This window comes from Bos indicus x Bos taurus, chromosome 2 (assembly GCF_003369695.1).
Source record: "Bos indicus x Bos taurus breed Angus x Brahman F1 hybrid chromosome 2, Bos_hybrid_MaternalHap_v2.0, whole genome shotgun sequence".
NCBI classification, from domain to species: domain Eukaryota; kingdom Metazoa; phylum Chordata; class Mammalia; order Artiodactyla; family Bovidae; genus Bos; species Bos indicus x Bos taurus.
The window spans coordinates 30,477,447-30,505,155 of NC_040077.1; the positions used below are offsets into that span (position 1 = coordinate 30,477,447).

General features: G+C 37.1%; 1 protein-coding gene across 4 annotated transcripts in view; it reads right to left on the reverse strand.

The window, feature by feature from the left end:
- CSRNP3 (cysteine and serine rich nuclear protein 3) overlaps window positions 1-27,709 on the reverse strand; it is a 203,802-nt gene that overhangs the window by 10,819 nt on the left and 165,274 nt on the right. For all 4 annotated transcript variants that reach the window (XM_027558853.1, XM_027558862.1, XM_027558872.1 and 1 more), the window contains 2 exons: window positions 19,245-19,504; window positions 1,895-2,191 (listed from right to left, as the gene is read on the reverse strand). In XM_027558853.1, the coding sequence (XP_027414654.1) occupies window positions 1,895-2,191; window positions 19,245-19,504 (557 nt within the window). The remainder of the gene's footprint in view (window positions 1-1,894; window positions 2,192-19,244; window positions 19,505-27,709) is intronic.

Below are 27,709 nucleotides of genomic sequence, written 5' to 3' on the forward strand. Positions count from 1 at the left end.
GTGCTTCTGTCTTTTTCCTGAGCTCTTTTTTCAGCAGCAAGCCAGCTCACACGCCCAATTTTAAACAAATTTACTGCCCTCATACCCATCTGCTATTTTTAGTCTAAATAACATGACATTCCTCACACTAGCCATGAGTTTTTTCTTTTCTTATTATAAAATGAACTTCTCTGCCTGAGACACCATTTAGTCTCATGCAGCCTGATAATTCACTCGCATTGGTTCACTGTCTTTTTCTTTTGGGTCCTTGGTACTTGATGCACTGTGGGGGCTGCGAAAGGTACGCACATTCATGACTGTGACTGGTGGACTCTGATTTAGTTGCTGGCTCCCCCTCCCCTGCTCTCCCTTAGACTACAGGCTTCTCTAGAGAAGCTGCTTATTTAATCAATACCCCCGAATTACTCCAATAATTGGAGTGATTGAGTGATTGGGTTCAGCAAAGGGTGTAAGCCCGAGGTCCTCACTCAGGTGATGAGTGGAATTCTGGGCATCCCAAGGAACGCCTAAGATACACTTACTGTCTTAGACCCCATCTGTATGCAGACCAGAGTACAGGCAACCAGGAAGAACTTGCCTTTCTTGCTACCTTATTCAAGCTCAGGAATTTCCCATGTTACAGAGAAGAAAGCAGATTCGATCCCAGTCATCCTGGCCCCAACAAAAAGCAGTAGCAGATGTCAGAGCCAGAATCTAGAGCCACTTTGGAAGCTGTGATTTCCTTTTCTGTGAATCCACCTCAAGCAACTGCTCAACTGATGAGAACTGCCTTCTCCTTTTGTCTGCCTGAGGGCTTTAACTGAAAAAGTTGAATTTCTGCATAAAATACCACCCCCTATTTAATCACGTAGCACCAATGCTGCAGATGGACAGGAACCTGAGAATCATCTAGTTCAGGGGTTGGTAAGCTTTTTTTTTGTACAAGGCCAGAGAATAATTTTAAGCTTTGTGAGTCATATAGTCTCTCCAGCAACTACTCAATTCTGCTGTAGAATTATGAAAGCAGTTATAGGAAATATGTAAACAAAAAAACAAAAACATGGCTGTGTCTCCATAAGATTTTATTTACAAAAATCAGGTGGCAGGCCAGATTTGACCTGTGAATAATCATTCCCCAACCCCTGATCTAGTCTAGCCCATTCAGGTCAGAGGTGCAAAAATTGAACCCAGTAAGCTTACCTGACTTGCCAGTTCCACATAGTGGCAGAAAACAGAGCCAGAACTCAGTTTTCTGAAGTTCCAGTCTAATCATTATTCCACTAGTCTGCACCACTTTTAACCAATCATCATATTATAGCCCATGGATGGATTAGAGAATGCAAGCTCAAATGGTGGGGATGACATGATCTCCTTGGCTGCTTGTTAGAAGCCAAAGTGAGCTCGTATAATAAATGAATCCAAGGGGAAACAATTTCAACTGATAATTGCAGTTTGGATTGCCTTTCACACATATATGTTATATATGTGTGTATATATATATATATATTAATGTGTATACATACACATTAATATATATACACATACACATTTATATATTATGTATACTATGTATGTAATACATATAAATATTATATATACAAATAATATTATATAATATATAAATAGATATATGTGTGTATAGGTAATACACACACATAATATATAAAATATTATGTACACATATATTTAGATATGTATATATGCATGTTTATATAATATATATTATGTATAAGTATATATATTACATATACTCATGTCATTGAATTAGTATTTCTCTCTTCTTGAATCATGTGTCTTGCCTTGCTTCAGAGTTTTTTCCACGTGTGGGAAACTTCATTATATGTAACACAACTGCCTCTTTAGTGGGTAGTGTATAATGTCTTGCCTTTGGGTTCCCTGAAATCCCAATCCTTACCTGACACTTAATGCCTGCCAGGCTGCAGGTACATGTTTCTGGATCACAGAACACCCGGCAGTCACAACCACAGTCCTCTCGAGACAGGCGGATGGCCCTCAGCTCATGCTTTTCCTCCACATCAATCTTTTTAACTCCAGAGGCCCGCAGCAGTGCTCTTCGTTTTTTTGTTGGCAGGGGTTGAAGAAAGAAGTACTCATCCACCTCGGTATTGTCTAAATCAATATCATCATCAGAAATGTCATCCACTGTAAGAGTGCTCGCTTCTTCAGATTCCACGGTGCCATTCTTTGTCATCTAGAAATACAAAGCAGCAAATAAGAGACTTAGCAGGTTTGAAAATTCCCCACTTTTGCACTTGGTAAGAATGAAGTTATTATATAACACTATGTCCCTATAATCCATAAGTGTTTGTGGATAAGTGTGGGAGATTAAGAGGTCTACACTTCCACTTACAAATGATTCATATGGGATGAAAAAAAAAAACAAAACTGTGAGTCAAATCATTTCCTCTTACTTTTCTCTTTAGAGAAGTTACAGGAAGGTACATGAACATATCAAAATGATAGGCTTTTATATGGACACAAGACCTGTTAATTGGAACTCTTAACCTCCTAATCTAGGAGCTACAGTTGTTGGAGCTTTCAGCCAGCATGATGTGAAACAGGCCAAAGGTTACAGATGCCCATCAGTGAAAGCTATCTTTAGACTCAGTTCGTGATGGACACATTTGATGTTGGGATAAATGTGTCCTTGTTGAGAGGTGATAGCATCTTAGTGGAAGCTGCTGCCACCTAAATCAGCAAAACATGTCCTTGAAACAACAACTCTGTCTTTTGGGCTCCAGAGAAGCCATGTACTAGGAAATAAAGTTTTGCTGCCCTGTGCTGTTGGGATTACAAACATGGTTTCTGTACAGAATGTTCCATGAACAAGGCCTTGATACGAAGCAGTCAGTCAGGTCAGTGTGCTCTCAGTAAGACAAGAGCAGATGGCAGTGAGGCAGGCTCTTGCACACAGGTACCCAAACAAACTCCGCCCCCAAAGGAGTTCACAGGAGACGACCCACAGCAGTACCTTCCGCAATACAGCCCCTGGGCGGCTGGGTCTCATACTGTAACTGTTCTCTTCCGTGTATATTTCTTTCCTAAATTAATTTCATTCATCAGGAAACCCAGAGTCAGTATTTCACTTCTTACTGCTATATCACCACAGAACATGTTTTCTTCATAAAAAAGCATTTAGAAAGAGACACTTTCTCTGAATATGAGCAAAACATATATTCTGAGAAGCAGCACAGGAATAAATGCAGAAACTCAGTAAGGGACTATTCAAAGAAGTTCTAAATAGAACTTTTTGATTCTTTAGCTTTTCAATGTATTACTTTATGGATTTCATTAACTGTAATCATTACTATGCCTTTTGATCTTAACAACAATTCAGTTATTACACAGTAAAAATACCCTGGTGACACCAGACATCATTTTCTCATCTTCATAGGAAAAAGTCTGACACTTAGAGAAGAATATTTATTACTGACCAAAAATCCCAAACTTGACAACTTGACAACTCTGAATGTATTGAAAAACAAATAAAAGGTTGATCTTTGCCCTCAGGTGGAGGAAACTACACAGTAGCAAGTATGTGTGTGTCTGTGTGTGTGTTGCGAAGAGTCCCTGAAATACATTCTCAAAAGCTGTTGATTTATTTTATATATATATATATATTTATTTATTTTACTTCAGAGCTTAAATCTATGTTCTAACAAAGTTAGGCATTTCCTTTTATTGGGTTTTGTTTCTTGCTGTGATCTGTAATTTATTACCTTCCTTGAAATTTCTTTATAAATGCATTGGTTAAGCTGTTTTCACTTTTCTTTGATGTCCACTAATAGGATATTACTTTGTTTGGCTGCTATTAGCACTTTTGTTAATTCTTATTTGCCCACAGAAGCATCTTTCTATCTGTAAAGATTTGATTTTTGAAGGAATTCAAGTGTATAACTACCTAACATATACTCAGTCCTCTGAGATAGGTAAATCTGCATTAACCAACAGGAGGGTTACCTTTCCTATTTTGTCATCTCTGTGGCATTTAAATTATGTTTTCATTAATTCTTGGCTTGTCTATGTGAACTTCATCGAAATTCTGACTCCGTAGCACATGCCGGGCACCCAGGATTCATTTCAGTACCTCCTTCCTACTTAATCTCCATGTTCTATAATATTTTTGCTCCCTTGTGAAGCTGGTAAGATAACAAAAACAACAAAGAACTTCATTTCATATTAATAGAGCTTGATTTTTTAAAAAATAATGGTGGCTGTCATATAACACATGGAATCTAAAAATCAATAAAAATAAGTAAACATTTTAAAGACATGAAAATTTTTAGGACAACATGAATAACCCAACTGGCATCTAAGAATGAAAAAGAAACAACTGTATCTCAAATAAACTACAGATGATTCTTAATCCAATACCGCATGATCCACTGATTCCATTCCTGAGCATTTCATTCCTGAGCATTTATCTGGAGAAAACTATAATTTGAAAACATACATGCATTCTTGTATACACTGCGTGCATGAATGAACAATGCTGGTGTTCATTCACAGCAGCACTGTTTACAGTAGCAAAGACATGGAAGCAGCCTAAACGTCCATTGACAGAAAACGGATAAAGAAGATATGGTGTGTGTATATATACGTATGTATATATGTCTATGTGATGAAATATTAAAACAAATGAAATGATCCCATTTGCAGCAACGTGAGTGGACCTAGAGATTATCATAACAAGGGAAGTAAGTCAGGCAGACAAAGATAAATATCTTATGGTATTGCTTACATGTGGAATCTAAAAAAAATGATAAAATGAACTTATCTACAAAACAGAAATAGACTCACAGACAGAAAAGAAATTTATGATTACCAAAGGGAAAGGAGAAAAGAAGGATAAGTTAGGAGTTTGGGAATAAAATATACACACTACTATACATTGTATAAAATAGATAACCAACAAGGTCGGTTGTTGGTTCCCTGTATAGCACAGGGAACTCAATATCTTGTAATAACCTATAATGGAAAAGATTCTGAGAAAGATATATATATATATATATATATATATATATATATATACACAAACACACACACACACACAAAACTGAATCACTTTGCTGTGTACCTGTCACTTAAATTACAATAAGTAGTTTCATTTTAAAATAAAAATTCAATTAAGAATCTAAAAATCCTTGATACAGAGTGCAAATTATTTTTACTCTTGTTCAAGAACATACAAGGGCTCTAATCAAGATTTTCAAAATCTCATATTATCACTGAAGTGGTCTGGCAAGGTTTTCTCCTCACCTCTCCAATATCATCTCTGCCATTTCTAGTGAAGACTGGAACTATTCCAGTTCATCCTAGTTAACTGGCTTGTCTCCCCTCCTCACAGTATCTGGTTTGGTGTGTAACCACTGACAGGTACTATTTTCTCTGCTGTCCCCTCGGAAGTCCTTCTCCAACTCTCTCCTCCAGGATATGCCCAATTGCACCTTTAAAACTCAGGCCAAACCTACTGAGCTTAAATGCTCTTTTAAATTAGAGTATTGCATACATTATTTTCAAATGCATTTTCTATATTAGAGCAATGGAGAAATAAGTCAATGAGTATTTTATTTCTGTTCACTAACTCATGTTCATTTCACTTTCAAGATCTGGTACAACAAACTCTGGGGAGTCTTCCAAGATTTCCTCATCTGTTTCTGCTGACTCCTTTACCCCATGACCCATCTTCACAGGAATATTTATTCTGTACAATTTTTTTCTCTTTGACATGAATGATACCTTTAAATGTCTTTTTCCTATCTTAAAACAGAATCCTTGAGTTTTCAGACATTAGTTCATCAAATGCAGCCTCCTTATTCTATGCATTCCTGAAGCTCAGATTATTAACAATTACATCTTCTCTAAGACATGCTTATAGAATCTAATCCCCTAACTTCTATTTTAGTATGCTTTTCCCTGTATAAAACAGATGGATTCCAAGTTTCCAGTGGTACCTAATGCAGTATGGGGACTATTAATATAATGTGGAATTAAACCACAATGTGTCTAAAAAGTTCCTTTGTTTATAAAATAAATGCATACAGAGTAACGAGCACATTCAAAAAAATGCTCTCTTTTGAAGTTGATTCCTTAAAAGACAATCTGTATCTTGGACCATTTCTGGCTCAGTGCTGTTTTCCCAAAGAATGCTGCCTTTTCAAGAGCTCAAAGAAGGCTTGCCAAAAAAATGTGATTTAAGGAGACCATCAAATGATACTGACCTTCAAACCTGTTTGTGTGTGTGTGTGTGCATGTGTGTATGACAGAGAATGAGAGAGAGAGAGATTGGAGGTGGGGGTGAAAGAGAGGTGAGAGAATCAGATATGAGATAATAATAGCAATATGAATAACAATAGTTTTGAATCTGCATGTCACTGCTTCAAGCACTTTACCTGCATAAGCTCACTGAGCATCACAAAATATCTCATAAAGTAGATATTAGCATTAGATTGTTTAACTGATGGGGAAACTGAGGCACAGGAATGCTAAATAACCTGTCCAAAATCATAGGCAGTGAGGTATGTACTATGTCAGAATCCTAAATATTTAACTCTGCAGCTTGTGTTCTTAACTGCTTTGGTAATTACTTAGATACACTCTTTATATATATATATATATATATATATATATATATTTTTTTTTTTTTACAGAATAGTATAAATGTTTATTTCTGTATGATTTACTTTGCTGTTCCTGTTTTTACAATATAGAAAAGTGTATTCTTTGAATAGCTCTAGTAAATATAAATTTTATCTTTCTACTTTGGGATGTAAATAGAGCTAAAAAATTATATACCCAACCCTCCCCAAATAGTCTTTTAAAATTGTTGAACTAATGTGGATATTAATCTTGTTCAGCAATTTGATGCAAATGCCTAAATACAAAAAGTTGTTTAGTAAGTACTACACAGGAAGGAAAAGGCTTAATACTTTAGATAGCTTCTTGAAAATCAAAAAAACTAGTAGCATTTGATTGCACCTTCAAATTTTTACAAGCAAAACATTCTCAAGCAATGCCATCATACATAATCTACAATTGTAATCCAAATTTCACAACCATATTATGCACACTGTATATAAATACACATCACAAAGGTGCAATTAGAATTAAACACAGAATATGTACAAAATGAACACAGTTTAGGTGTGGACCAAAAAGGTATTGTTATCTTTTGAAAAATAACTTGATTAGATATTACTTTATCCTCTTACACTAATTTACATTTATACAAATTTTAATTAAACATACTAGAGTGAGGTGCTAAGGATGTCGGCACTATCTACATTTAAAGTTACTGCACTATGACTTTATAAATCCAGATTTCAAAAGGAAGATACTTAATAACGGAATCTTCTTTTGGATTACTTATTTTCTATTGCCTATATCTTGCATGTTCATATGAACATATATACACACTTAATACATACAACTATAGATTCCTTGTAGGAAATGTAATAATCATATACTACTAATTACTGAGCATTAAGGTACCTAATAAAATGTCTGAATTCCAACATGGTTTTTTCTCATCATAAAATCCAGAGTCCTATTATAATGGGCTGTTAAATTCATAAAGCTTTTGAATTCTGAATTATTGAAAATGATTTATGTTATTTTAGTAATTATATGAAAACACTCATACTGTAGTCTTACCAAATCACTGGCTAAAAATAACGCCATATTAAGCTTCCCTTATAAAAAGAAACCCCACTATAATTCTTTTTATATATTTAATATATATCCAGTAATCTTTTGTGCTTATTTTGCATTAGGCTCTAGGTGTGTTGGTGCACAAGATATGGGTCTTGAAATCAATGGATTAAAGAGAAGAGGAATCTAGTAATTTTTGAAGGTGGGAGGAGAAGGGGACAACACAGGATGAGATGGTTGGATGGCATCACCGACTCAATGGACATGAGTTTGAGTAAACTCCAAGAGTTGGTGATGGACAGGGAGGCCTGGCGTGCTGCAGTCCATGGGGTCACAAAGAGTCAGACACAACTGAGAGACTGAACTGAACTGAACCGATAACGATTTCCTAACTGAACTTGGACACAGGGCGTTGAGACTATGTAGAAGGGGCAACTGGTGGCTCAGATAGTAAAGAATCCACCTGCAATACAGGAGACTGGGGTTTGATCTCTGGGTTGGGAAGATTCCCTGGAGAAGGAAATGGCAACCCTCTTCAGTATTCTTGCCTGGGAAATCCCATGGACAGAGGATCCTTGTGGGCTACAGTCCCTGGGGTCACAAGAGTGATACAACTTAGTGACGAAACCAGCAGAAGCTGCATCTGGTGGTGGGGCCAGTGGTGGAGTGAGGAGGGTAGACGTCACATCTAAGCTTGAATCTGAAGACGGAGTAGCAGTTAGCTGAACAGGTGGAGGCAGAATGTCCCTGCTGAGCAACAATAGCTTTACAGGCCTGAGATGGGATAGAGCTTTCACTGGCCTACAACATATCCAGACTGGATGAACTTGTGTGGCATCCCTTCCTGTCTTGGCCCATAAGCAAAAAACAAAAAGTAACTAAACAGAACGTTTTCAGAAAGTAGCATCTCCCTTCCTCTGCCTTCGCCATCTTCAGGTGATAAGTAATGTCTTAACTCATAATTTGATTTAATGATCCTTATATTTATCTCATTTATGTGAATGTGTGCTTATCCTGTATTGGAAATATCTTGAGGAATGCTGTGTGTTTGTGTGTGTGTGTATTTGCTTTGTTCTAATGATGCTACTTAAGATAGGGCTTAGTTCTTGAGCCACTGTGTAAACTTGTCCAGACTCACTCTACAATTTAAAGGATTATAGCTTTTCTTAAACAGAATTGAAACTCCTTACTTTTGCAAATCTATCTGATATGTACTGATAAGTATGAGTAAACTGTTTCCAAAGCCCAATAGAGTAAAAGTTTTGCCCATCTAAATATGTTTGAGGGATGGGACATGTTACACATTACTTCCAGAATCAGCAGAGTGATTCTTAGACTATCCTGAATCAAGGACCAGATGGGATGGGGGAGTGAGTGGGGTGGTGGATTGGTTGAGTGGGAGATTGTCAACTCAGTAGTCAATCTTTTTTTTTTTTCTGTACCATGTAGTGAATATATTCCACTGTAAATTCCAACAAGATGAACTTTTTGATGAATCGAAGGCTTGAAGAAACTAACTTAATGTAAAATAATTATAGCGAGGGAAACTACTGAAAACGTGGATCGACCATAATGCTAAAAACAAAGCAAAATCCCACAAAAATAAAAACACTTCCTTTCAGTGGTTTAATGTGTTCTTAATAATAAAAACTCCTGGTTATTACAAAGTCATTAACACATGTATCAATGATAGTGGCAATAGAAATGTGAAAAAATGATTCAGTTCCACATACACTGATTGCTGCCTACAATAATGAGGATGATGTGGAGAATGACCCAAGCCATCATAGCTTGAAAACCAGGTGCTGAATTCTCTACTTTATATAAATTATCTCACCTGATTCGGAAACAATCTTAGGAAGTATTTTAACAGTTGAGAAAATTTGAGCATGAAGATAATTTGCCAAAGTCTAGCTACTTAGATAATTGGTGATTGCACTGAGAATCAAACTCAGGTTTGGTTTGACTCCAAAGCTTGAGCCAGGCTCACAAGACCAGTCTGGAGTGCAAAATTCTTAGAATAATATTAGTAGAAAACCTGTATAGAAGAAAACAGAAGGATATGGTTACAGTTACACTCCAAGAGCTGATCTTAGTGCTGTGGGGCAGGAGGTAAGAGAACAGAAAAGCTTCCTTATAATTAGCTCATTCAGAAATTTAAAAAAAAATATATGATTCATACACAGAGAACAAGAGCTCAAAAAAGAATACAGGAAGCCAGCTGAAGATATGACATTCTCACCAGTTAGCATTTCCTTTGAGTAATCTATTTTGTGAGCTTGTGGAGGTGTTCTTTCTAATAGACATGCCAGCAAAAGAAGCTAGTCCAAGTGATAGCTACCACTGTTGAACTCATGTGTTACTTTTGATTTTCTCAGCTGACTTGTAACTCATTTACCCTGTACTATATGCTTAGTCACTCAGTTATGTCTGACTCCTGGGACCCCATGGACTGTTGCCCACCAGGCTCCTCTGTCCATGGGGATTCTCCAGGCAAGAATACTGGAGTTGCCATTCCCTTCTCTAGGGGATCTTCCCAACCCAGGGATCAAACCCAGGTCTCCCGCATTGCAGGCTGATTCTTTACCGTCTGAGCCATCATTGCTTACCCTGGGGGCATTTAATCAGCATAGTATGCTGCCTAATTTTGTAGTAATATATTAGTTTTGGTGATTGATTTTATGTATATCTCCCTCATTATAATAGGAATATGTTGAGAATAAGGACCACCAGCTACTAGTCTGCTGGGGAGATGACCCTGTAATAAATATGATAGAGTGTGGTAAGTGCAACAAAATGTATGAGCAAGTTATAGAAGCAGTGGAGAGGAGGAAATGACAAATAAAATGGGAGGCAGATACAAAGACACAAAGCAGAATCATTTACTTCCTATTCTGATTCCACAGTCTGTATCAAGAAGAAAAACCTTTAAACAAGAAATGGAAGAACAGATACATTAGGAAGAATTTCATGTAAAAAAAGAAGGTGGGAGATAGTGAAAGAGTGCTCAGCAGTTTTATGTAAGAATCCTTAGGCCTGGGCTATTCATGTTTTAAATCAATGAAAAATTTGAAAGTTACGACTGCTCTGCCTAGTATCTGCAAAGAGTCATGGGGAAAGGAATTAAAAGGTAATCAAAATGCAAGTGAATTATTATTTTTAAAAGTGCAAATTCTAGATAAAATTCCAAAAAAAGATGATTTAAAAAGATGGTCTCTATACAGGTGGGAACAGGGAACAGTAACTATAAGACTATTGCCTGGGCTCACTAGGGAGAGAATGTCCATGTGTCAAATTAAAGTCCATGCAGAATCTTAACCTATTAAACAAACAAAAGTGAGAAAGGTTATCAACAGCCCTGACCCCATGGAACATAACTGGAAAACCAGTGATCTAGTCTTGAGATTCTCTGACAAAGTTTCTTACGTTCTGTACATGGAAGGATGGAATACCAGTTGATTAATAAGGATATGGTTGAATGCATGGATTTCAGTTAGTTGAAATGTTGAAAATATTTCAAAGAACAGAGATACTCAGCCTCTTTGCACCACCAATAAGGCGTGTGCTGCTTAGAGATCCTATTGGCAGTAGAGACTAGCCCAGGAAAGGAATCTCCATGAAGGTCACCTGGGGTGGTGACAAGGACCCTCTGACAGGGTATCATGAACTTGGCCCTGTCTTGTTAAATGTAGTTTTTAAATAATATCTTGGATGGACTAAAAGGCAGGTTAGCACATTTGTCAGATGACAAGATCAAGTTCATTCAAATAAAAAAACCCCAAATTTTATTGACTGCTCTGTGTACACCATATATAGTACTAAAAAAGATTCTTACCCAGGAGATGTTAAAAAGTTTTAATTTGCATGATGATGCAGACCTGATTTACCAGGCCTGATATGCATGTTTGCTTCCTTGTCTTTTTGTTGTTGTTGATTTACTTACCACCAGCGTAATATGAACAAACAAACTGATTAAGATCCAAAAAGCTCCTGTACCTTTAGCATATAACTGTGGATAGAGTATCTACAGCTCAGTTAGCAGGTAATATAACATATCCTTATGTACTGCAACAATCCCATCTTGAATGCAATGTCCAGATCAAGTTCCATAGTTTTTAACTGGAGTATAATTGCTTTATAATGTGTTTGTTTCTGCTGTACAAAACATGAATCAGCTTTATGTATACACGTATCGCTTCTCTCATGAGCCTCACTCCCACCCCACCGCCAGGTTCCATATTTTGAGGTGGACATTAATAAACAGCACTATATTCAGAAGAAGTAACCAAGGCTATAAGGTGTCTGGAAAACAGAAGCATTAGAGAAAAGAACTAAGGATGTTTAAATCTATAGAACAGAGACACATGGAGCCCATATAACCTATTGTCAAATATTTGCATGTCCATCAAGACTGCTTTCCGGCGAAGGCAATGGCACCCCACTCCAGTACTCTTGCCTGGAACATCCCATGGATGGAGGAGCCTGGTAGGCGGCAGTCCATGGGGTCGCTAAGAGTCGGACACGACTGAGCGACTTCACTTTCACTTTTCACTTTCATGCATTGGAGAAGGCAATGGCAACCCACTCCAGTGTTCTTGCCTGGAGAATCCCAGGGACGGGGGAGCCTGGTGGGCTGCCGTCTATGGGGTTGCACAGAGTCGGACACGACTGAAGTGACTTAGCAGCAGCAGCAAGACTGCTTTCAAACACTTGGAGTTTGGAGAACAGGAACAAGATCTATTCTGTGTCTCTGGAGGCCAGAATTAGGGTCAGAAGGTAATATTAGATGATAGCAGGTTGATCAATATGAAGAGCTTTCTAACAATTATCACTACAAAATGGAATGGGCTTTCTTAAAAAGCAGTGTGTGTTTATATTATAGGACACGACTAAGCGACTGATCTGATCTGATCTGTATACATATATATATATTAATCTATATATATATATATATATGTTAATCCCAACCTCCTAATTTATCCCTCCCTTTCTTTCATCTTTTGTAACCAACTATACTTCGGTAAAGCATCTGCCCGCAATGCGGGAGACCCGGGTTTGATCCTGGGGTCGGGAAAATCGCCTGTAGAAGGAAATGGCAACCCACTCCAGTATTCTTGCCTGGGAAATCCCATGGACAGAGGAACCTGGTGGGCTACAGTCCATGGGATCACAAAGAGTCAGGCACGACTGAGCGACTTCACTTTCACTTTCACTATACTTCAATACATGTTTTTAAAAAAGCAATGTGTTGGGTTGCCAGAGATGTGTAATAAGAGGCTGGATATACATATCTGCATTTGTATACCCAAATACACATAGGATATATATTTGATGAAAGGAATTCCTGGTTACACGTTATGTGTTGAATAAATAGCCTGGGTGCTAATGTCTCTGGCAAACCAAACTAAAACATTCATATCACTTTGATGTTCAGTCAAATCTTACAGTGTAAGTCTTTGGTTCATTAGTTGTTAATTGTAGGTGGCAATTTGGAACCAGATTCATTATGTTCGGCTGTTTTGTCAGCTAATAAGAATTTCAACAACCTGAATTTACAATGAGTCCTTGGTTTACATATTACCCCAAAAGTCACCAGAAAAGAGGATAATATCAACAAATAGACATAAATTTTCCATACATTCCTTTATTCTTCCTTCTGGTTTAGACAGGCATTGTCTCTTTTAGCAGAGGCTAATAAGTGAAATGAATCCAAGAGTGTCCTGGTAAATATTTAATAACTATGTCTCTGAAAAAAAAGGGAGGGGTGTTTCTAATTTGTTGTCAAGTTTGCTGTGTTTGTCTAATGTTGTGTTTGTTTTGTGCTTGTCAAATCCCACAATATGACTATCCCCATCACTGGTGATTTCAAGATACAATGGGGGAAGAGATGAGTCCAATCCACTTTAGTGATGAATTTTTATAAGCTGACTCCAGAACACCACTGTGTGAACCCCACATATTAATGAGAAGAATCAGCTGAATGGATGTCTCCTGAACTAGAAGATCACTGTTTATTGCATAGGAAAACCGTAGAGATTGATTACATATGTTTAATTTTTCCACTTAAATAAAAATGCCAGCAGTTTTGAAGGAACCTATTCTTAAATGTATTGCATTTGCTCAGGGCTGAAGCCTAGCCTCTCAGGATGCACCACTTTGGTTAGCTGTATTTTCTCTGATCCTCTCAAAATATGCTGCACATATGACATGACAAGTATTTGGGAAGTCCATGTTTTCCATTTGGTGTTGGAGCAATGCATTCTGAAGTACTGGTCCTATATAAGCTTTTGCGTAATCTCTACAGAGGCTGACAAAGAAATTCTGTACGGAGTTTAAAAATACTAAGTGGAGTTTAAAAATACCAAGACCGGCACACTCTTGTCAGTAATGCCTAACGCAGCCCCCTCTCCTCATTCCGCAGGCACGGATCCCGGGATGAAGGAGTCACTCTGATCCATCTAGTAAGAACTGTCGTATGAGGAAATAGTTAAAAACCTATCCCTACATTTGGAAACTATAGGTTAGAGATACTTGGCGTCAGCCATCTCTCACAAACCTCTAATGGCTTCTATCTCCTAGAGCATTTAGGAATTTTACTTGAAGGTTAGTTAAATTATAAGACTGTTAAGAGGAAACAAGAGGGCAGGGCTGGAAGACTGGGCATGCGGGTGGAGAATTATAATACTGTACAGGTAATTACTAACTGAATAAAGCACAGTCATAAATCTAAGACTGGGTGAAGGAAATTTAGACAGAGACATTTTAAAGTTTGCTCATTAAAGGAAGAGTTACCATCTGGCAACTCTTTTTTATGACGAAAGAGAGCAAACAACCAAGCATTCCTCAAGGAACACATGGTAACCCCACAATGTAGAAACAGCTTTGACCTTAGAAAGGAGAGGAAGAACGATCAGGGTTGGGAAAACATTGAGAAAAAGAATCCAGTGAAAGTTGTGAAAACTAAGTTACATTTCCTATACCATGGTAACAGAATCCAGAAAAATATAATCCAGGCGAATTCAATGCCAAGGTTCCTTTGAAACATAGAAGCAGCCGCCTAATGGATTTTACAGATACACGTGAAATGGGAATAAAGGCTAATGTAATTGTTCAACAGTGTGGTGCAGATGATGAAATCTAAGTACTTAATTTGGAAAAATGTGTAGTATTAAGATGACTGCAATGATTACTGTGAAGAGCATGACATGTCTGAATGGGCTTGACAGGGAAAAAGAGCTGTACTCTGTAATTTAGAAATCTAAAGCTAGTTATTTCTTCTAGAAACATGTACTTTATTCAATAAGCTTTCTCTATTAATTGTTTCTAGACAATGTTTGGAACAAACACCACCACCACCAATAAAGGCACAGTTGAACACCCCCCCCCAAATAAAATTGGATTCGTTCTATAAATCTAACTATACATATTACTTCTCAATATATCAAACTCATAATTAGATTGAGAAGAATCACTAAGACATTTTATAATGAAAAACTAAATTTCTATCCTTATTTTGTTTCTGAAGTATTTTATTATAAAGAAACACAAAAACACATGTCTGTGTTCTTTTTACTAGTCTTAAGACTATCATATGGGCTTCCCTGGTAGTTCAGCTGGTAAAGAATCCACCTGCAATGCAAGAGATCCTGGTTTGATTCCTGGGTCGGGAAGTTCCCCTGGAGAAGGGATAGGCTACCCACTCCAGTATTCTTAGGCTTCCCTGGTGGCTCAGATGGTAAAGAATCTGCTTGCAATGTGGGATACCTGGGTTCAATCAGTTGGGAAGATCCCCTGGAAGAGGGCATGGCCACCACTCCAGTATTCTTGCCTAGAGAATCCCCATGGACAGAGGAGCCTGGCAGGCTACAGTCCATGGGGTTGCAAATAGTCTGACATGACTGAGCGACTAAGCACACAACGCAAGACCATCATACAGAGTAAAGTAAGTCAGAAAGAGAAAAACAAATACTGTATATTATCGCATATATGTGGAATCTAGAAAAATGGTATAGATGATCTTATTTGCAAGTAGAAATAGAGACAGAGACTTAGAGAACAAATGTATGGAAACCAAGAGAGGAAGTGGGGATGGGATGAACTGGGAGATTGGGATTGACATATATACACTATTGATACTAAGTACAAAATATATAACTAATGACAACCTGTAGTATAGCTCAGGGAACTCTACTCACAGTGCTCTGTGGTGACCTAAATGGGAATGAAATCCAAAAAAGAGGAGACATGTGTATACACATAGCTGGTTCACTTTGCTGCACAGTTGAAATTAACACAACATTGTAAAGCAACTATACGCCAATAAAAATGAATTTTAAAAAAAGGCCGCATTGGAGGAGATGTCATTGTATAAACTGATTCACTGTTTACAACCTGAGACACCTTGGAAAGACACACAGGTAGAGTGGAAAGAAAAACATCTCCTTTATGTCCTGGAGCTTTTGTTTCTGAGGTAAGTACGAAGGAAATGACCCAGTACCAAGTCCACTGAGTTTCCTGGTATGTTTTATCTGGTTGCCATAGTGAAGGCTTTGGAAGAAGTTTGACACTGAAAGCTTTGCAAAGTGGTTTTTGTTTTGTTTTTGGTCAGATGTTCCTTCTATCTCCTCCCTTAATGGGCAGTTCACTGTCACCCACAGAGGACCATCTCCAGGAAAAACCAAAGTGGCAAAGTTTGTCCTTAATAATCCTCCCTTTCTTCTTTCAGTCCCTCTCTCTGCTACTGACCCTCTCTAGCTGCTTTAGCCAAAAAATGGAATCAATTTAGTCACATTCTGTTGCTTATCCCAGAGGTATATTTCAAAGAAAACGTCATATTGAAAGTGAAATCTCAAGTATCTGATTGAAATTGTTGGATCCGTAATGTTTTTGGATGGCTAATTTTAGATTTTGGATAGCTAAACCTTAGACAAACATAGTCAATGATATTTAAAAACTCATTAAAGTTAATATACATTTTCCTCCATTAATACCCCTCAGATTTTTTAGTCAATGAGTCCACATTGCTTTGATCTTTTATTAGTTTTCTGTGAAATGTGTTTCCCAGTTTCTGAATACTTTCAATAGGCTTAGATCAGATCACCTTAGAATCCCATTCATTATCTTTTTCGTTTGGCATTCATTTGAAAGGAGTGATGATATCCAAATGCCTTTTGTTTGTATCTTCACCAAAATGGAAAGTTGCATGTTTTCAGACAAACCAAGGCATGACACCCACTCAGAAGACTGCCTCTTCAACTTGTAACAGTAAGCAGAATGACAAAAGTAAATCAATAACAGAAGCCTGTTTTTGCTTCTTCTTCAGCTTGCTAAAAATAAAAGGGTAGAAGTAACTGAATACGAATTATAGTATCAGAATACATCACTGCCTGGTAAGGAGGAATGTTCCTGAAGGCATGTAGCTCCCCCAATAGTCATTGTGTGTGTGTGCTACAAAGGTCACCACAATAAATCTTCTGGTTCTCAGATAGAATTACAGTTCCCCACCTGTTAAAAACCACTACACACAGTACCAAACCCCAGACAGGGATGACTCCCAATAGGTACAGAGATTGTCTTTCCCAACACCTATGGGGGGTAATCAATTAATTTTAGAATAGTAAGTAACAAGATAATAGTTTTCTATTGAGTGAGCCAGTTAACATCTTTGTGCTTCTTTATCTTCAGTTGTACACATGGTCTCATAATTTACCTATTCCAGTGGGTTTTTGTCAGGATTAAATTAAATAATGTTTATAAAATGCCTGGCAAGTAAAAAATCATTTAATGAATGGCAGCCATCACTATTGTTCCACCAATATTTTGAGCTTGGAGAATGACTTCATCTTTTGAGTAAGGGTTACCATTGGTTTGTAGTGAGTTAGAAAAGCAGAGAGTATATTTCAGAAGCAAATCTGAGAATTATTATTAAATTAGGCTACATTCAAAGCTATCATGAAGAACAGCAACAATAGTGACTTGTTACCAAAAAAAAATCTTAAGGGCCTTTCAATGAACTGTGTCAAAAATACCTCCAAAGGAGTTATGAGACTTGCTCTAGGCTAGGTTGTAACTAGCTTCGTTTAAGCAACTGTCTTCTTGCGCAGTTGGGAACAAAGCACATACATGAGGTGCAAAATACTTAAAAACAGGGGTTTTGAAACACACATCACACCTTTGCTATCTGACTTCATACTGGCAACTAAAGGTACAGGTAACACAGGTGTGCTTATGGTGTTTCTGCTACTTAGCCAGTGATCCTTTATGTTAAGCATCCTGGATTATGTAAGAGAAATCTTTGTCTTTCTTCCTTTGTCCTTAGATAATAATGGGAGGCCATTTACTATGAGCTGATAAGCTGATGGATCAATACAAATATAAAGAGTGTCTCTGATCGAGGAAAAGGTTTTCTGAGCTGTGTTTCTCTCCACTTAATCTCTAAGATGGCACAATGATAGTTATCTCTACCTGGATCCTTCCCTGACATCACTTTAATAACTCAAAAGCCTCTCAGAATCACCTGGATTCCTTGTCATATTCTTGTCATTGAGAAAGGTACTATCACCCACAACCCATTCAGTTTTGCAAGCCAGAAATTTAGGAGTCATTCTTGACAGTTCCCCACTTTCCTTCCAAATCCAACCCATCATCAAGGACTGTTGATTTTATTTCCTAAATTACTCCCTCTGTCCATCTCTCTTCATCTCCCCTACCATCAGTGTAATCTAACCTACCATCATCTCTCTCCTGGACTATTGTAATAGTCTCTTAACTGGTCTGACTCCATAAGCTCCCCCGACACGGCTACCCCTACCCCTAAACCATTCTCAAATCAGAGCATGAACCAGATCACATTATTCTGCCAACCGACCCCATGCCTAAAACTCCTATATGACTTCCGATAGCATTAGGATGAGGAGAAAAACAATGTCTTAATCAGACTGACAAAGCCCAACCCTACCCCCTTCATGATGCTCTACTCCTTCCATCTCTGCTCCAGGCTCACTAGCCTCTGCGTGCTCCCGGTGCTTCCTCCTGACACAAGGTAACTCAGTGTTCTCTGCTGCCTGAACCACTCTCACCAACCCTTTCTGGCTAGTTACCTGTTGAGATTTCAGTTCAATTGTCACTTTCTTAAGGAAACTCCTTGATATCTGGCCCCCATCAATTCTCGGGTACATACTTTCCTAGCACTTAGCAACTTCCCTTTATGGTACTTTATGAAGCTGTGATTTTGTCTACATGATTAATATTTTTCTTTTCTGTTAATATGTAAGTTCCAGGAGAAAAGGGATCACATCTATTTTTCATAGCAGTTAGCCCCAGCTGAAGCACAGGGTTTATGACCTAAATAAATATTTATAGAGTGAATAAATAAACGATGTCAGGGAAGTTTTCTGCCCTGTTTTCAGTGATGAGACTATACTCTTTTTCCTTTAAAAAAGCCTCAGCAGAGAGTCTGCTCGGAAAAATACCCATTTTAATCTGCGGATCTAAATATGAAAATGGGTTAATGCAACCAGATTGAGGTAAGGATTGGGGGTTTGGTAAAAAAAAATAAATAAATAAATAAAAGTGCACTTCTCAGGTTTTTTTACCTTTAGCTTTAGAGAGTTCAGTTTTTCCTCCCTGAGGTGTTCTCTCAGCATCTCACGGTGGAGCCTCTCCTGCTCTCTGGCAAATTCGCCCAGGGTGTACTGGCGCACGCTGTTGTGGCGGCTGGACATGCCCAGGGTGCTGCCGCCCTGGCTGGGCACACTCGTGAAGCCCTGCCTCCTGGTGAAGTAGTACACAGTGACGCAACTGAAATGCACATTCTTGGTCCTCAGCCGCTTCTCTCTTTTGAGGATGGAGGAAGCTGAAAGGGAAAGAAACAACTCAGAGAACAGCCCCACAGCAATTTTCGGATGAGGTGACGAATTAGAAAATGCCACTCGATGATCTTAAATTTACGGTCAACCCTTTCTGGCTGGGAGACACTAAAAATTTGTCACTCAGAATTGGCACAGACTCCGCATTCCTTGCTTAGATTTTCTCCTAGCTGTGGTGGAGTAGACTTTTAAGACCTCTATAATGGTAGTCCAAGAAAACGTTTGGGCAAGTTGCCAGTAGTCTGTGAATCAGTGGCAGAATTTAATTTCTCATTTCCCTTCACCTTTTAAGTTTTGCTTTTATGATTTTCACATGAGTTGTATTTTACTATAATCAGAAAAGACACATACTACAAACTCTTTGGCTCTCATTTGATATGGAAGGCACTTGGTGTGAAATAAATGTCTATTTTTAAATTTTAGAAAATTCCAAAATGCAATAAACATTTATAGAAAAAGGCTCAATGGCACTATTTAGGCATTTTTACAATCTAAATGTAACCAAGTTTTCATCTGATGAAAACACCAATAAGTAATATTATGGACAGTGGGACTTTAATCCAAGTATACATTGAGAATATAGAAAATGTCATGAAATATATCAGAACCTTTACTATTAGTTACAGAGACATCAAGATGCGCAGAGCACCATGGAAGGTTGAAATGAACTCTGTAGTTGAGAGGAACAGAGTTACACATTGACCTTTTGAAGTTGGAAGATGTGCCGGTCTGTTTATTTTGTTGTGAAGTAACCCAGTCTTATAGAATTTGAGTGATTTCTTTCAATGAAACAAAAAGAAACAATGAACCCCTCAGATGTTTTCTATCAGCTAACATTTACGGACTGTTCAAAGAACTATGCAAAGGACTATGCATGAGTTATCTCATTTTATTCTTATGACTGCTTGAGTTGGAATAATCCAAGCCTACATTTTGAGGAAAACAATCCACAAAAGGTTAAATGACATGGCCAAGGTCATATAACTAGCAGTGAAAATGGGATTCATTATTCTAGAGCCCAGTCTTTTAGCCATCAGGCCACAGTAGAAAGCTGGGATCAAGCTAAGCAAGATGAACAAGGCTAAGATTTGGTGCCACACTGCTTCTGGGAGATGTCAACTGCTCCAGACTCCAAAGATGATTTTTATTTGTAAGACTGTATAAACAATGAAAGAAAAGTAACTACAGGAGCACTGGATTTATATAAAAATATGCTTCTAAGGGAATAGAATGAACTTCCAAGTTCAGTTGTCTCATTTTCTCCTTATAAAACCTTCAAGCCAAATAGAGACGTTGCTGTGATACATATCATTTTGAGGATTTATATATTCAATAAATATAAACCAGTAGTTTTCCCAGGCACTTTCTAAATGATTGGATATATTGGTGGAAAAGACATCTGTGATCCCTGCCCACATGGAGCTTTCATTTCCAGTGATGAGAAACTCAGAATAAATAGACTCAAACAGAGTAAAAGAAATAAGACATCTGGGCAAGAATTTAGCTATCTCAACTTTTCTCCTCATTAGTGCTTTACTTCTCCAGAAGAGATTGCCAGGGAGCAAATGCTTCCAGCATGTATGTAGTTTTTCCATTTATTTTTTCTAGTTATCTATGTACATGTTCATGGCAACATACTTGTACTCCTGGAAGTAGTGACAATTTTCAACTTAGATTTAAAAGCTCTGATCTGCTTCATAACTGTAGGTTTAAATCATCTCAAAACAAAGAAGAATTTGTCAAAATGTAAAAGATTTCACCATAAAAGGCAAAATTCAACCATGTGCCCAGTTATTTGCTACCTGATCCAACAACCTCATCCATCACCACCTTACAGCAGGCTAGAGCCTCTGCTTTTTGGGTGATAACCTTGAACTTATTTTGCTCTTCATATGAAGATGCAAATGATGCCCTGAAAATACTATCTTTCAAGGCCATAATTTACAAATAAAAATATTTTAATGTACTCATTTAAAATAATTATTATAAACACATCTGATAATTTTCTTACTTGTTTTTTAGATAATTCATAGTACTCTACATGAATTTCCTTTAGAAATTTTTATTGAGATTTTCTAACTACGTTTTTGGATTATAAAAGAATTCCACCTTTGGATGAATCTACTCTACCATCCTTTCACAAAAAGCCATATTATATTTTCCCCAGAAAACTGTTAAGAGATGATTTTCCAAGGCTTGGAAAAAGACAACAGTGGCAGAGAGTAGGAGCCCTTCATCTGGGCTCCTGGCATTTCTAACACTGTCACAGTGCACATGGACTTATGCTTTTTCTTATCCACTACAGCTTATAATTCAAACGTGCTTATACTTGTTTCAGCACTTGCATATTATAAGTAGCACTGTAGAAATATGATCAAAAAGCCTACAGAATACATTTTAAAGGAAGGCTTTGAGATGTTGTAAGATTAGCCTTATGAGGAATATTTTAAATGTGGCTTTCCTAAACTTAGGAGGCACTCATGTCTCTCTCTTCTGATGATTGATCTGGAGCCCTAGAACAGGCCCTTGTGGGCTGTCTCTTGCCTCCAGAACCAATTTGACTAACAATCACAGAATGAAGTTATCAAAAAAGACTCTGTGTTTTTCAAACCTGAGAAAAACAGATGAAATCCACTCAGCACATTTGCCATAGGGAATCTGAAACCTCGATGCTACACCTACCTAGTAATCTGTGCCCTTTACAGGATAATTGAACTCAATGTTGTGTCTCTACAGAGTTCAGGGTTCATTTTACTACTGTGAAGTCAAGAGCAAGAAAAAAAAAAAATGAAGGAGACAGTGGCATTCATTACTGCTTTGAAAAATAACTAGTCTGTTTTCATATGCAATGCTAATTTTTTGCTGCCTTCCAGCTCCTCTTCTTTTATCTCACTCAGTTACCATCCTGCAGCAGAGGTGTCTAAGTGCAGCAGTATTATTTGTTCCAACTAGGACACAGCTCTTGGGACCACCATTATGGCTAGCACATCAGGGTGTACTGGTATTGCTGTAAAATCATCACATATTATGGAGATAATATTGATCCTTGTAAATTAAAGGAATAAACAGCACAGAGTAACCAGCATTAGCTATCTGCAGAAGCTACCCATCTTTAAAATGCTTTTAAAAATGAATGAAGAAGAGAGTTGAGAAACTAATTCACGATGCCAGGGTGAGAAAGTAAGTAGATAAAATAAAATAAGTTATACCATACATTTATATAAAGAGTTCATGCTCAGAGTGGATTAAAAATGGAAGCCATTTGGGATTAGCAGATGCAAACTATTATATGTAGAATGAATAAACAACAAAAATCCTACTATATAGCAGAGGGAGCTATATTCAATATCCTGTGATAAACCATAATGCAAAATAATATGAAAAAGAATATATATATATTTTTATGTATAACTGAATCACTTTGTTGTATAGCAGAAATAAACACAGCATTGTAAATCAGCGATACTTCAATAGAATACACGTTTAAAAAATGGAAGCCAAAGCTAAGAGTTGTACAGTGTGTTTTCAGGGCCATCCAGGGGAGCCAGTGCTCCGAGGAGACACACATTCTGAATATTCTGATCCTATAGAGAAGATGAGTATATCAAGATATCAAAGCGGCCTCACATCAGGCTCTAAGAAAATGCAACCAACCTTGCTCCATTTCGACACGCATAAACCAACCTGTTCATTCACATTGGAATGTAACTTCAAAAGTCAACAAGACTATCTGATTGACTTGTCAATTCTATTTCTTGCTGAAAATAATCAAATTTGCTTTCAGGTTTATACTTCAGACATTTGTGAATGCGTGTGTCATTGCATCTGAGATTGCTCTCTCTGTATGCACAGAGACCATTGTGCGTCTGAGTCTGTAAATCTGAAGACAAGATTCTCGATTATTGATTCCACTCTAGCGCAATCATTCTGGGGCCAGTGCTTGAGGAGTGATTCAGTTACTCTTAATGCACATTTGGCTCTTTTAGTGTCAACAACTATCAGCAAAGTCCAGATATAGGTGGAAAGGCAGAGAGCAGTAAACAGAACTATGTATTTTGGCTCTGAAGTTGCCACACGGAGGTTGACAGTTTTTGGTCCAGTCTGATGTTAAACAAGGGGAAAACCGTGGAAAATATTAATTCTACTGTTTGGGTCTGATGAAGTTAATAGTATACTTCTTTCTCCTATGCAGTATGTTCAAAAGGAAAATACCAGATGATTTGTAAGTCAATATTGAGTTTACTTTTCTTCTTTGCGGGGTGGGGTGGGGTGGGAATTTAGTAGAAGCAAAGTGAGATTGTTGAAATTAGTTTATCTTGGTAAATCCCGGGTAATAAAAACTTGTTTTCTTAAATTATACAGGCCAAGTTAATCAGGGGCTCTGAAAGTATGTTGTTTCTCGCCTTTTGAAGAACAAATCAAGATCATATCAGTTATGAAGTCATGAAACCTAACTTTCAAACAAAAACCCCACTGTCATAAGAAAATATTTTGCATAGGAATTAACAATAACAGCTTAGATATTAAATCAACTTCCAATGGTTAAAGTTATTAAGATTTAAAAAAATATATGTCCTCAATCTTTCCAAGGGACTTCTACAAATCTCCTGTGATCATATTTTCACATTTTCTCCAGCTTGACGCAATTGTCAAGATCGGCCCCTCCTGATCCTGGTGTCACAAGCATGTTCTCAGATCTCAACCACAGGTAAGGAGTGAAATGGATCTAGCAACCAAACAATATAGGAATAGTTCCTTTGAAAATGAAGCCAGTTTGCTGTCAAAAGTAATTCTTCCTTGTTCTAATTGTTCCCTTTTATTCTTTTATGTCACATTCTCAAGTTTTTCAAATCTACTTACCACAGTTGTATTTTTGTGGTTTTTTTTTGTTTGTTTGTTTTGTTATTTTGCTCAAGTAAGGTATTTAGGGAAATAGTAAATCTTTCAAGTGGAAACAATTCCAAAAGACTAATAAAAGGAAATGTCTTGAGGCATTGGGTAAACGAGAGGCAAATGAAAGTAAAGACTATTTGGGAGTATTTTCCTTCCAACTGTGAACAGAATTCAAATTACCTAAAGTATATAACACAAAGTGGTGGCCAAATCAATAGTATGTTATACTCAGGATGTTATTTTATATTCAGTGATGAAAGATATAGGGCTTCCTTGGTGGCTCAAACAGTAAAGAATCTGCCTGTGATACAGGAGACCCGGGTTCAATCCCTGGATTGGGCAGATCCCCTGAAGGAGGCATGGCAACCCACTCCAGTATTCTTACCTGGAGAATTACAAGGAAAGAGGAGCCTGGTGGGCTACAGTCCATGGGGTCACAAAAAATCAGACAGGACTGAGTGAGTAACACTTTCACTTCATGAAAGATATACCATGTGCAAAAATAATCATGAAAGAAAGACTTTTCCAAACACTGGATCTGTTAGAGACAATGTTGGGATATCCCCCATGTTTTGGAATTGAAGGGCTTTGCATTTCCCAAAAGGACATCAGAATGGAGACAAAGTCGGTAAATGTAAGAAAATGTCAGGACCCATCAAATTAGGGACTTTTTTACTATGCCCTTATTTCTATGAAAGCAGCATTCAAAAACAAAAATCAAGGAAGAGTAGCTCCCACTTGAAGTGATGCTTGAGATATCAAGTCCCAGTTTGTTTCTGGTTCCCTGTAGTATGAATGATAGCTCTAACCGCTTTTCAAACTGCAGCACATCTGTCTCTCCAGCCCCTAAATGCCATTCTTCCCCATCTCCAACCAACCAACCAATTTATGTACTAGCAACGCAGCAAACTGACTGGAGAATATAAAGTATGATAAACATACATAAGAACCAGTCAGCATTCTGATGTCAGTCCTTCTGTAGAGAAGAAATAGGTTTATAACTCACAGACAAGATTAGGTAGTTTAACCATTTACCCTAAGTATTTTCCATCCTAATAACAGGTTGAAAATATTCACAATGGATTACTCTGAAGACTAATAACGTCCTTGTGTATTGTGTATTGAAACTTCTGAGTGGAAATAACTCAAGATGAAACCCTTTTGTTTAAATCGTTAGTTTTACAAAAACAAAACAAAAGAAGAAACCCTCTCACATAAGACTATGTGATAATAAATTTTCTATCAAGACATGTACAAATACTGCATACGCATTTAAGCAAAAAATTTAACAAGAAAACAGAAATAATATCAAAAGTTGACCCTTCAGGCTGGACGACCAAGGCTTTGTTTTGGATAATGAGCATGCGCGTCACGTCATCATCTATTCAGTCTGTCAGCTGCGTCCACACAAGCAAGCCAGAGATCCGCGTGCAGGGAGGCAGCTCTCTCCCCAGTCTCTTGACAGCTACAGCCCAGGCCGCTCAGCACACTGCAAGCTGAATTTGACATTACAGAGCGTGGTTTAATAGTGTAATCATCTACTTGTAATTCTCTGCTTGAAAAAAAATAAAGTTTACTGCCCAGGATTTTGATATATATTTAGAAAGCTGCAAATAAAAATTGAGAACTTCGACCTTCCAGCTTTGATGTCATAAATAATTATGATGATTAACTCACAAAGAGTGGTCATTTCTCAGAACTAGCTCTTTTTTATTCATACATTTGAATTTATTAAAAATGCCCTCTGCACTTTCCCCCTAATTCTTGTGAGTTACCTAAAAAAATAGGGAGGGGGTCATTTTATTCTCATTAGAACAAAAGGAATAAATGCTGTATTTTGAAGTTATAAATTTGAAATTAAAAAACTGAAAGAAATGAATAAGGACCTACTGTATAGCACAGGGAATGCTACTCAGTATTCTGTAATAACCTATACGGGGAAAAAATCTGAAAAAGACTTGATATATGTTTATAACTGATTCACTTTGCTGTACACCTGTAACTAGTACAACACTGTATCAACTATACTCCAATATAGTTTTTTTAATTTTTTTCAATTTTTTTTAAAAATTGAAAGAACAAAAATTTTAAAAAGAAATCATGTCCTCTCTTATCTTTAACCTTTATAGCTGACTTAGCACTAACCCTTTCACTGCTTACATTAGATTGATGCCCACTGAAAATTCAGTGTGACTTAGAAAGCCCTATCCATCAACATCAAATGCAATTAATACTGGGAATAGTGAACTGTTAAACTCAAACAAATTTAGATTAAACCATTGATTAAAATAGTACCATTAACTGAACAATCAACCAAGTTTCACTCTAATTTTCCTTTCTCATCAATTCATCCATCAAATTTATAGTACTAGGCATTATGAATCTTGGGATTCTAATTCTATATTTGATATGAAGTCTTCCTTCTGGTCTTTATATGATAAATAGTGTGTTTATATAACTATCACTTAAAGTTTATATATTAAAATCCTTTGGCAAGATATTTGAAAGACAATATAATATTAAAGTGTTTTGCTGAATTTAGACCCTGCATTCTGTTCAGTTCTGTCTCAAACAACTGAAAGTTCAGAAATTTTTTTCCCTGTTCTATATATTCAACTGGCCATCTGACTTTATTTCTAGTGAGAACAATTTCACAGAAACTGATCAATGTTATCACTACTTTTCTCTGTTAACAGTATGTATTTTCCTTTAGATAACATAATAATTTTCCAGAGAATCTAAATTTCTACAGAGATATTAACATTTATATATGGAACATTGATTATTACTGAGGTCTTTGTCATCTCATTTTTAAAGAATGCCTCTTTATTGTAAGCATACCATATCACTAATGAACTGGAGAAAGTGTTATCCTATCCTCAAACTTGGAAAATAATAAATTGTTAGATAATGTTAGATAATTCAAAATCTGAATTCTAAATTTGCTAATTTCCATTATACAGATTAAATTAAGGGGCACCTGCATTTTTCAGTCCCTCTGTTAGTATTTTAAGAATTATGTTTACCTCAGGAGTATTATCAGAAATATTACCTTTGTAAAAAACCTTAAGAATCACAGATGGAAAGCATTACATATGCAGACTACTATCGTGGTGATGCTGTTAAGCCAAACAAAAAGTGTGTTCCTTTTTTATCAGTGAGAAAATAAATACCACCTACTTCCCAGGCTGTTTCCTTAATCTCTCATATGTGCAATTAAACCCTAAAACTACATGCTTAAGAAATACATTTCACTGCTATTAAAGTAACAGCTATTTCCAAAATATATAAACTCTCAT